Source organism: Leptosomus discolor, chromosome 3 (genome assembly GCF_034619465.1).
Source record: "Leptosomus discolor isolate bLepDis1 chromosome 3, bLepDis1.hap2, whole genome shotgun sequence".
NCBI lineage: Eukaryota > Metazoa > Chordata > Aves > Leptosomiformes > Leptosomidae > Leptosomus > Leptosomus discolor.
In genome coordinates this window covers 33,975,637-33,987,939 of record NC_141393.1, presented here as the reverse complement: position 1 = coordinate 33,987,939, position 12,303 = coordinate 33,975,637, and the positions used below count along the sequence as shown (strand labels likewise).

Genomic DNA, 12,303 nt, shown 5'->3' with positions numbered 1-12,303 from the left:
CATGGGGTCCTCCACAGGCTGCAGGGAAACAACCTGCTTCACTGTGGTCTTGTCCACAGGCTGGGTGGAATCTCTACTCTGGCACTTGGAACAGCTACTCCCATTCCTTCTTCACTGACCTTGATGTCTGCAGGGCTGTTTCTCACGTTTTTCTCACTCCTGTTCAGCTGCTGCACAGCATTTTTAGCATTTTAAAAATATGTTATCGCAGAGGCACCACTACTGTTGCTGATGGCCTCAGCAGTCCCTGGTGTCTTCTCACAGAGGCCACCCTTGCAGAGCACACCCCCCCGCCCCCTACCGAAACATTACCACATAAACCTAATACAACAGGAGAAAAATCTGATACACCTATAGTTTGTAACACTACTTTCAGGCAGAGTTTTCACTTGTCTATGTTTTTGTCAGTGAAACTTGTGACACAAAATGTTTCTACATATATCCTTTGAAAAAGAAGGAAATCTGCTAGTACAGGAAAAAAAACCATAGGGCTTTGATGTTTACTTACTATGGAGAAGTGGGACTCTTTTTAAGGTAAGACTATATGATGAATTTGGCTTTTGAATATTAAATTGAATTCCTGCCATTTGTCTTAATCTTCATTTAAAAATATGCCTTACAAAGGAAGCACAGCAGATTAAGTGAAATATTTGAAAATGACGAGATCTAGCACTGAAAACAAGATCTTATAATCAAAATATTCAACCAAGAGTTAAATGAGTTTTTATCTGGTTTTCCCAGATAGCGTATTGTAATGCAGTTGTCAGCTGTCTTATGCTCTGTATTTGAGAGATACCAAGCATTTCCTGTCCTTCTTGCACTGGTATTTAAAGTTCAATTGGTTGACACCTCTTCAAATCATAAAGATATATTTCTCATCTATGTGAATGTCTTCTAATATCTACTCATGATAAAAGCCCATTTGTATTTATGGAATACAGAACAGACTGATTTTTTGGGGATAAATTGGCATATTTGAAGCATTTGTGAGGTATAATTTTGCATTTATATGCCTTACCATTAGCTCTGTGTTTAGGTTTGTAATTCTAGGTTTGAAGTTAAAAGCCAGTTGTAAACATGAGAAAATAATCATGTACTGAGAGCACTGATTTTACTCTGACTTGATCTAAGTTGTCGTCTTTGTCCTGTGAAAATGTTATGGAGTGTTTTAAAATGATTCCTAGATCTTCAAAGACTTAGGAGATCAGATGGTTATGATTTCAAAAAATAATTAGGACAGTTTTTCAACTGTTCATTGTTTTCCAAAGTCTTCTGAAAATGTTTCTCTACAAAGTCAAACAGAGAAAAATGTTTACTATCTCTTAATATTTGCAATACCTCTTGAACAACAAATAAGTACTCAAAAATTGTAAAATTAATGAACAATTAGCATAGGTATCAATGCTTAGCATCTCTTCTGTACTAGTGAATTGGAACATGCAGGGGTACAAGTAGGACTGCTTCTTTTACTTTTCAGTTAAATGTATTTTTTAAAGTTAGTAAGTATTCTTTAACTTCAAAGTTGCATATGTTTAATAACCCTAATTTTTTGGGTTTCCTTTTTGATATAAGCTTTTCTGTTAATTTAGTTTTAAGTAGTTAATGCATCACTGAAAAGTACCAGACTTCCCTATATAGGACTTGAACAACAAGCAAGAAATATTTATCAAGAGTATCCTCAGACACTGAGGGTACCCAGATACCAGGTACTACCAGAGTCTTGGTGTCTGTTTTTTATTGTTTCGAATTATATATTCCTGTCACTAAAGATTGCCAAAGTCATTTTCTACCTATTTCTGTTAGAATTAGAAGATACCATGGTCATTTGAAAATAATTATTTTAATCTTAAGGGGCTATCTTTAAGATATCTTAAAGGAATAATTTTAATCATAAAGAATCTTAATAATAACTTTCAAGAATGAAGCTGAAGGCTTACTTATTAAAATACTTTAAAAGTTTATGGAAAGTAACTGGAGCTTCTTACATTAAAGGTATTTGTCATCATGGTGCAATATAGAGATGATGATTGTCTTAGGACTTTTGTTATTTTACATCCCAAAACAAATTTTATAGAACAGTTATTTTTGTTAATTTTACACTTTTATTAAGTCAGTGGAATCTGGCCAAGACTTCAGCTGTTTCCAGTTTGAATGGTTTTTATGTGGCATTACTATAAATGTATTTATCTCATGGCTTTGAATACTGTGAAGGTATCAAGGGCGCTGTGGTTTCAAGGAAATTATCCATGTCCTTAGCCTTACTTACAACAATTTTCAGGTTTTCTTGTACTGCAACTGAGTTTCTCTTATGTTTTCTTTGTGTTTCTCACCTTCTGATCTTTGTTTCCTAGAGCTACCTTTTCCTTAAGTAGTAAAAACATGCAGATGGATATAACAGATACTGCTTCTTGTGAACCGAAGTGTGACAGATTGTGTCTGTAAAAATGTAAACTAAAATTAACTAATTTGAATCAGCACACAGGAAGTTTATCATTGTTACCAACACATTTGGCATTAAAAAATTGTGTCTAGTAGCCTTCAATATCAGATGCAAGGTGGCCGAATCAGTCAGTTTCTCAGCATGAAATACTGTTTGTTGTTAGTACTTCGAGAACTAATCCCTGGAGCATTAATCAAGAAGAATGGACTTCTAAAAATTCTCCCGTTGATGAAATTAAAAGATTACTTTACATGTTAGTCTCTAGAATATAAATGACGTCATTTATGCTTGCATAGACTACAGCTAACAATCTCTCAATGCTGGTCTGGACGTGTGGGGAAATAACGGAAGATTGGCGAGGAGGATTGTGAACGCACTCAAGTCACTTGCAGCTGGGGTGTCAAAAAACACATATATCATACTAATTGTTGTTTGGCCTTGTGTGTTAGACAAGTAGAACATCTGTGTTTAGATAACATGGGCCTGTGATAGACTTAGAGGCACCGTATCGAACATGCTTGAGATTCCTGCCCTGCTGCGGGAAAGGTCAAAGCATGGTGGTAAATTACACCTGCACAAATCCCTGAAATACGGGTGAAAACAGCAGGTTTGGTGATCCTCCAGCATGGACTGAGCTCCATGGTGCCTGCACATCTCCACTGGTGCCTGGGTGCTGCTTTGGGGATCCCCAGGTTGGTGAGGTAACGAGAGTAAATTTACTGTTTGCATTTCATCTGTGGTTTTGTTGTTGTTCCTGCATCCTGCCTGTGCCGGCTCACACAGGAAATAGGGTTTATTCCTTTTGAAAACTGAAAATAAGTGAAGATAATGTGTTGTTCACCAATACAATTTTATACAGCAAACTATTTTTTCTTAATTTATATGAAAATCAAATAAGAAATTAATAGTTTTTCAATGAGTTACTTTGCAATCTGTGTTATACAGTGATTTAATTATTGTCTATATGTAAAATTATATGCTAATGTTTGATGCCAAGTATTTTGTATTTCAGAGATTCAGCCAAGGTGGTTGTGCATTCGGCCGATGCATTTGCACCTGTGGGCTACCTTCATTTTTTAAAATTACACCTGGAGAATAAGGCAAGTAGATTGCAAATGTCGTCTTCCTTCAAAGCTATATGCATTCTTTCTGTTTCTATGTACTTTGTCACAGTTTGGAGTGAACCTACATATTCCCCTGTAGATGCATTTTCAAATAACAATGTACATATTTAGTTGAATTTCAGAACTTACCATAAGGAAAAACTCCACACAAGTGCTTCCTTGTGTCAAATGAATGAATGGAGGTAGTATATTTGCGTAGCATTTTTCATCTTGAAACCTCAAGGTGCTCAGCCAACATGGTTCAGTCAAGCACATGTGTAACCTGTGTAGTACAGCTAGCCACACTGTGGAACACAGCTGTATTAGGAAACTGTATGAACAATGTTGATTTGCTGGGAGGTGGCATCTCTTTTTGCTGTTTCTGATGTAAAGTAGATTATTTAAAAACTTACTGACCCACAAGTGCTCAAGTTTGAAACATACTGTTTTTCATTTTATCTTTACCATATAAAGGATGCATCTAATGAATGAGTTCAAATCATGTAAACGAGATTATCCTGGTCAAAGGTCTTAAAGAAAACGTTAGTAGTTCACTGGGGTTAATTCTCTTTGCTTAGGATTCCATGGAAACAGCAGAACAGGAATAGGAACTCTAGTGGTTTAAATACTGCAGACTTTTATGTGAGGGAATTATTTTTCTTAGTATTTGTCATCACTTTTCTATTTTTCTTTTCGTTATGTTACAGGTAAAATGATAATTTTTTTTTTTTTTTTTTTCTCCTGAACATCTATAAGTGCTAGTATTTTGTTGAAGAGAGTGCCTTATAATCTTCCTACTACTGTTGCAGTCATCCTTTTGTAGGTCTTCCTACTTCTTTCTATGCTTTGAAGATCAGTGAACCTCTCCTAGGTGCAGGGACTGTTTTAGAACATTGCTATATTGATATTTTACATTTCACGTCTCTTGAGCAACTGCATTTCCTGAATTGCTTTCAATAGATGATGCTTTTTTTTTTTCCCCCCTCTTTTTAAATTTTTTTGTTCCTAACAGATAAAGTACCTGTACATTTTTTTTTCCATGATTCTCATTCTTGCCTTGGAAAGTAAATTGTATTTCATCCTGTCAATTTCTCGTTTGGGATTTCTTTCAAAAATAAAACATTAAATATTGGTGTGGGAGACTGAAAAGGATATCAACTATGTGAAGCAAAACCAAATAGGCTGAATAAGGGAAAATTTGGGAGCGGGACATGGTAGGGAAGAGTGATAATATATTAATATTTCTTTGGGGGCATTGACTTTATTGCTTATGGCAAACTTGATGCTAAAATGCACCATACATCACTACAATGTGGCAGGCTAGGGAAAATGAAAACCACAAAGGTTTACATAAATCAGGCAAAAAATCATATTAAAATGCATAATATTTTATATAAAAATCAAGATTTTACTTTTAGCTGTTCAGAAGCGCTTTTCACCTTCTTATGTAGATGTTTTAGATATGGTTAAAGCCTCACAGTTTCAAGCAGTGATGTAGTAAATCACATTTCAAATCCATTGTAGACAAAGCTGTCACATTCTCAAAGGGATAAGGTTTACAGAGGCTTGCCCTGGATTTTGGTATATAAACTAATGTCTTGTACAGTTAAAAGGAAAATCGTCTGTTTTCTGCAGTGGTTGTCTCATAAGAGAAAGCATTAGAATCTTTTGGCTTTAGATTATTTCCTTTCATGATAAAATAAGCTAGGTTTTCAAGAAGTTATGAAGAACCAGTCAGTCTTTCAGAGTATAACTTGTTACTAAGTTAGCACTTAGTTAACTGCATAATGATAAAGAGATGCCTTCAAGATTGATATGCTGTAGTGCCATACTTTTTCTCACTATTTGGTGCTTACAAGCCCTACAAAATAATTTAAGTATCAGTTAGTAATTCAGCACTTAAAAGCCCATCCTACAATAATGAATCACTGCAGGGAAAAACTGCTTGAGAAGGAGAACTAATTTTAGTTTCAGGCTTTCAAGGGATTACTGAAAATTGGGCAAAAAATACTCCATTATGAACAATGTGTAGAAGTAGCCGCTTGTGTAAGCACTTTGTAGAAACCGTTAATAGGCTGCACAGTGATGTGTAATGCTAATAAGTATTATGACATCAGTTTTGTTATAATTTCAACTGAGAGATACATATTTTTAACTTTTATTGTGTATTCATTTTATCTTCATTATGTGCCACAGGTGTTAATTTTACATTCTTTGAATTTACTTTTATAGTCATTATGCAATTACAGCTGGTGTACCTTAGTCTCTGCTGTCTCTCTTCCTATATAATGCATTTTTTTCAGCTAAATCTCTTCATGTTTAACTACAAAGCCTGCATAGAAATTTGTTTTAGATTGTTTCTGGCAGCAAAGTGAGCCCTTGTGCCTGGGGGAAAATAACATTTTACTCACTGTTCTGATTTAATACATTACTGTACAACTTCAGGATGTGTTTTTGCATAATAATTGAAGCTTTTTTTTAACACATCCTCTTTTCTTTCATTACCAGTGATACAGAAAAGGCTAAAGATATAAATAAATATAAGATTTTATTATTAAAAAAATATTAAAATTTTGGTAAACTTGGCTTAAGATAACTTTCCTGTAGGCATTTTACAAAAACATTAAGGATAAATTATAATGCTAATAAAATACTAATGCTCAAAATTTGGGAAAGCCTCATTTATTTCATGGTAAAAAACAAGGTCACCGCTGTGATGTACATAATACAGCCACCTAGCTTCATCAATGTTTTACTTTGCCAATAAGACTGTCACTTTGTACATTTAAAATGTAAAATGTTTTTTGTTAAGGGGGAGGTAATTCCTGAAGCAAACTCCAGAATCAAGCGTATTGGCTTTTGTATTTAATACAAATTTAATTTAATTTTATTTTGAATATTTTCAATTAGGAAAAAATACAACAGTGGAACAAATTTTTTTACTTTGACAGTGCAATGAACTTGCAAAACATTTTTATTTTCCCTGTATTATACTCCTCTGTTACTCTGTTGTGTTGGCTTTTGAATGATCAGAAACAGAAATTAAAGCTGTTGGAACTTTGCTGATGTGAACATTCTCTTGATGACAGCAATGAACATATTAGCTATCATTTGTGCTTTAAGGTTTACTCTTTTCCACATTTAATAATGAATACTTTGTCCCCCAAGTTTCAGTGGGTAGGAGGACACATACATCAAACTGTAAAAACCATGGAACTGTGGAACTGCAGCCCCTTAAGTTAGAGATAGTCCAGTATTAGAGAGAGTCATGTAGCTTTGTTTCTACGCTTGGCAAAAGAAGGGAGCCTGTTTGCCTGTAAGAAATAGAGGAATCATGCCTGCTGCCACTCTCTCTTGTAGCATACTATTGTGTTATATTTACCTGTCATGAAATGGTATTGTGATGCTTACTCATTTTCCTGTTTGTAAAAGATCTTGACCTATTTGGGTGGAACACATTTCAGAAATGCAAGTAGTTATGTCCCTGTTAAACATCAGAAAAATCCGTTCCACAGGTCAATTCAGAGATGATTTTAAAAACACATGTAAAAGTTACAAAAGGTGTTTGGGTGGTATTTACATACCTTGTGTACAAAAGGAGCATGATCCTGCAGGTTAGATTTGATATTACCTTTGTAGCCTATTTCTGTCTGGTTCCTTCTGGCCTGAATTGTTTTAGTTGATCTCCATGTTGAACTTCAGCTGTAGATGTAGTGATGTCAGGGGGAACAGGAACGAATTTCAAGTTGCAAAATATGTTTTGTTGGTGGCATTGTGGGTGGCATTTTTTGAACACTTTGTCATCATTGAATGATACTTCTCCTAGGTAACCTTTAGTTTCCTTTCTGCATTGCAAGAATGTAAATAACCCTTGTAGTTACGTTTTCCAAACTTTGTAAGAAATACTGCAAAATTTTTTTGTATGCTGATTTATTTCAAGTACTAAGGTAATAAAAGATTTTCTTTCCTACTCCATTTGCTTGCAGATTCAGTCCAGTTCCCTGAGAAAAGATAATTTTTTTGTTCTCTTTTGATAATGAAGAGACTTTACTTGAAAATCTTTCCGCGTAAAGGACTTTCTTTCCTATATGTCTGCGTATTGTACTTGAAATACTGCAAGGAGATGTATATGGTCTCTCTCATTGTGTTTATTTCAAGTTCTGTTATCAAGGTACACCACAAAGAATAAAGAGATTATCATAGTCTTTCCTTAGTCTTCTGAGCTCTCTGCCCCACTATGTTCTCATTGCTGCTCCGTGGGAGAACTATCAGTTCTGGAGTTGTGTTGTGATAAGTTTTTATACCAGTTTCTGTAGTGGAGAATGTAAGCTTTTTAAGAAGGCAATCTGTTGTTTTCATAAAAGACCACTGCATGGAATTTCAGCTATATCAGTCAAAGTCCTAGCTCCAAGGCTTTTTCAACAGGAGAATTTGGATCTTGGAACACTCATGCATTTGCTTAACTTCATTCTGAGCGCGCTTGCATCAATGACATGAGTTATGTGAATATAGTTAAGCATATGCAAGCATGCAGGCTGTGATCCAAAATTAGGTTGGTATCACAATGTACAGTGGGTGTGGGAGAAACAGTGTAACAAATGGGAAAATAGATTGCTTCTGTGAAGTAACATGAAAATGTTATGTGATAAAATAGGTTCTGTAAGATTTAATTAAAATGTCATTATAGCAAGCCTGATTTTTGGTTTTTAAAGTGATGAGAATATTATTCAGGGAAAGTTAGTCTGTTTGTGGCAGTCTATAACTTCAAGTTTTAAATTGTTAGATTACTTTCTCTGTCAACAGGAATGGAAGACCAACGTTTGCATGAGATTTGAATATAGCTACTAAACAGAGTCTGGCAGCTCTACTTAGGCTGGCATTGAGCCTGTTTGGCTTCTAGTGCCAGGTTCCACACCTAATACTTCTGCTGTAGCCTGCACCTGTGCTGCTGCAGAAAGTGATTGATTACCTATGTTTCTGGAGCATTGTGGGAGACAGCCTTGAATGAGTCATTGTGATGTATCATGGACTTTGAAATCAACAGTCTATAATTATTTTTACAGTCTTTGGTGTATGTAAGAGACATTGTAGAATTTCTAGTATTTCTTAGTAATTTCCAAAAATTTTGCGGCTGACCTGCTGTTATATATGTGTGCAAACACAGATGTATAATTTTATTTATATCTGTGAAGCAATATTGATACAAGTGTGCCAATTTATAAAATATTGACATATTTAAGAAAAAGGGTTGTGACTCTGGATGATATGAAAATTTCATGTGGCATCAATTTGGGATATTTGTAGTATTAACACATTACAAAGCTACAGGGGAGTTCTGTAGGTTACACCAAACCAGTTGTGATACAGTCTGTGAGTCTCACTACAGCCCTATGAATTTTTAATGAAGCACATTTTGCAGAAAACATGTTTAGAAACATAGTTGAAAGAACAATTTTCACAGATGGCATAAAAATGGAATAGGTGCTTTTCTCATGTTCACTTGCAGAGCATATAAATTCAGTACTCCCTGTTAGGGGATGGAGAGAAGTTACAGCTCTCTAATAGTACCTACAGAAGATATTTGTAGCTCTAGATCTCTTAAGAGGTAATTATGTAAAGTTTAACAAAAGCAAGAAACAAAGTGGCAAGCTGGAACTTTTTGCTTTCCAGTTAGCGTATTTTTTGCCTAGTGATGGATTGTTATGCCATATTGAAGTTAAAATCCAGGTGATGTAAAAACAAAACCCAAAGCAGCGTTGTGATAGTATCGTTCATATCTCCATGTCTGTGCATGCTTACTCGGAGGTAGGACCAAGAGGTGCAAACTCTGTGTGTGTTACATTAGTACGCAGTGAATGCCCATGCTACAATGCAAATTGTTTCGTGGTGGACATAAAAAATTAGCCAGTGAAAGCATCTAATTCAATAAAACAATTTACAAAGAGGAGATGATAGTGCTTTTAGCACTTCGTGCCACTATACAGTCTGTATGTTTCTATAAAGCGACGTCTCGTGGATAAAGAAATCGAAACTTTAAAAAAAAATAGAAAAAAATGGTATTTTCTTGGTTCTTTTAGAATAATCCAGCTTAAGATCTATTTCAATTACAGATTTGTGTTCCTGCTTTTTTATTTTCTAAGTCATATCTGAAGGGTTGAGGGCATCGGATGGCCCTCTGAGTAATGGCAAAATATATCAACCGACAGCACAGTCGAAGGTGTGATTCGAAGACTGGGAAAGGGTATAGATGCTGTTGGATACTTCTATATTGTAATGTTGGAATGCATGTTGTGTTTGTGCTAAACTGCAGTTTTCATCTTTGCGCTATTATGTTACGTTTAGTTGACTTTTTTGACCTCTCATGTACAATTGATTCACATAAAGTAGATTACTGCCTTGACTTTCATGCCTTTCTTGGAGGAATGAATAAAATGAGGTCCAATCAAAGAACATCGGCCCCTCTTAGAGCATAGCTTTAGTGTTTACAGTGCTTACAAAACTCCCCTTGAGCCCTTTTAGAGGCAGCAGAGCTGAGTTTCCTCTCATAGATAATGACCTTTTTGTAATTTAGCCTTTCCTCAGATTTTCCAAATACCCTGCTTTAACTTAACTGGATCCTTTTTCTCTCCAGCGAAGTCAAATATTGATGTAAATGCTGAGTTCTGCCTCTTCTTTCCTCACTTTTTTTTTTTTTTGCTTAATATAAAGAGAAAACTTTTGAAGTTGCAATATGTTTTATTTTCCAAAGGAAAGAATAAAAAATACAATAAAATTACTGTATTCAAATTTGATTAGTAATTTTTAATATATCCCATTTTGTTTCACAGCTTGATGAGATCTAATTGTTAAAAAAAGAATGCAGAGGGTCAAACGTGAGGTGACATAAGTGCTTCGCTGTAGAATGTTAATATTCTTTTTCATAGGCATGGAAATTCTGTAGATATTATACTAATTTGTGAGCTAAAAGAATATTCAGCAGTTTCTAATCCGTATTTAAGGATTGCTAAAGGCTTCATATTTTGTCAACTTTTTATCTTTATTTGTCTTTATCATCATTTTTGTGAATTTAGTATTTAAGAAGCCTGCAGTAAAAATGCATAGTTTAGACACTATATGAAATTTGAGACCTTTGAGCAGAAAATTAATTGATAGAATCTGGAGTTAGAGTATGCAGTGATGTTTGGTTAAGTTTTATGGATAAATTCTGACATAATTCATATTGGTTTTAGATGAAGACAAGTGGTATTAGCCAAGCTAGTGATCCCAAAGTCAATGTACTCTGCAGATTAGGCTGCCTTGGAAAATCAGATGGAAGAGAGTAGGGGTTCCAATTGCTCTAAAATTAAAAAAAAAAAATAAAATACACATATGCTGTAATTACATGACTTGTTGAAAATATAATGAATACAGAATTTTGGAAGACTGGTCACTCCGCCTGTGTATTTTGCTTTAAAAGGTGAACTGGGTAGTTTTCTCTTATTAGGCTTAAGAAAACATTTGGGAAGAAGAGAAAGTACAGTGAATTATTTTCCTTCCTTGTCAAGAAATTACTTTGATGTATAAATCTTGGGAAATGCTCTTTTCTGTCTCAAAACTCTGAGCATCCCAAAGCATGGTGAGTTTGATGGGAGGCATAGTCTTTGTGAGACGAATAGGAAGAGAGTGGGTTTTTTTTTTTATGTGGACTGCATTCATTCAAGGTTCCACAAAGTTTTAAATCTTTCTTCTTAGTCTTTTGCTCTGTTTCAAGTGTTTAGTGACGGTGTCAGTTATCAAATTGTTACTTTTGTACTTTTGTTCCTTTTTTGACTTAATTTATACTATTTTTGGAAACCATAGCTGTCCTGTGTATAATTGTGGTATAGCATTTCTTCATCATAGTGTTCTTTCTGTCTCTTGAGTCGCATTGTTTTTCATATCAGTTGTCCTTATTTACTACTAAGTCTGCATTTTGTATTCCATATGATATGTCAACAGGAGTACATTGTATTCTGCCAGTTTCTGCAATCTAAATAGTGACAAATCCTAATGCTGTTCTTCCATGGATTTTTTCTAAGCTTACATATCCTGTATTTTTTGTAATTGAAACCCAAAATTTGAATTGTAAAACGTGCTGGTTTCGTGCTGCTTGGCATGCAGCTTTCTTGCTTATTTTGTAATGTTTTTCTCTAGCAGGGGGAATCTTCAGGTACCTTTATGGTCAATAGCTGTTCTTGTGAAGTAAGCTGCAATGATGATATTTTCCCTTCATCAGAAGAGCATGAACCACAGAAAAACATTCCAGTCATCTGGAAGTCTTTGAAACATGATTCTTTGGATTTCAGTGAGTCTTGCGTAGTTTTCATTAGAAAAATAATATTGAATATTTCATGCTGTGGTGAAGTACACTGTTAAGTACTATAAGAACATGCCTGAAAAGAATGTTCATGACCTTTAATAACCAGTCGGAACAAAGAGAGATCCTACTACAATGTGGTTTTCTTATCATCATGAATAGGTCTGCACTAATGAAGCATTTCAAGTTATTTTACAGAAGGAGCATAACCCATGTTTTTCTTTCTTTCAGAAAACACACATTACAGTGTTCTGTTTGCCTGGATGAAATTATTATAATAGAATCACTCATTTGAGTGGAGGGATTGAGTTTTATTTAAAAGATCTAACTGCACCTGTACCCATACTCTACTGTTTATAAATTTAAGATAGAAAAGCAAACTCTGAAAGGAAGTACAAACCACAACCATTCAACTTGCTTACATA

At 34.8% G+C, this 12,303-nt stretch overlaps 1 protein-coding gene across 2 annotated transcripts in view; it reads left to right on the top strand.

Moving 5' to 3' along the window:
* DPH6 (diphthamine biosynthesis 6) overlaps positions 1 to 12,303 on the top strand; it is a 214,743-nt gene that overhangs the window by 81,411 nt on the left and 121,029 nt on the right. For both annotated transcript variants that reach the window (XM_086463379.1, XM_086463378.1), the window contains 2 exons: positions 3,453 to 3,540; positions 11,716 to 11,866. In XM_086463379.1, coding sequence (XP_086319505.1) covers positions 3,453 to 3,540; positions 11,716 to 11,866 — 239 coding nt within the window. The remainder of the gene's footprint in view (positions 1 to 3,452; positions 3,541 to 11,715; positions 11,867 to 12,303) is intronic.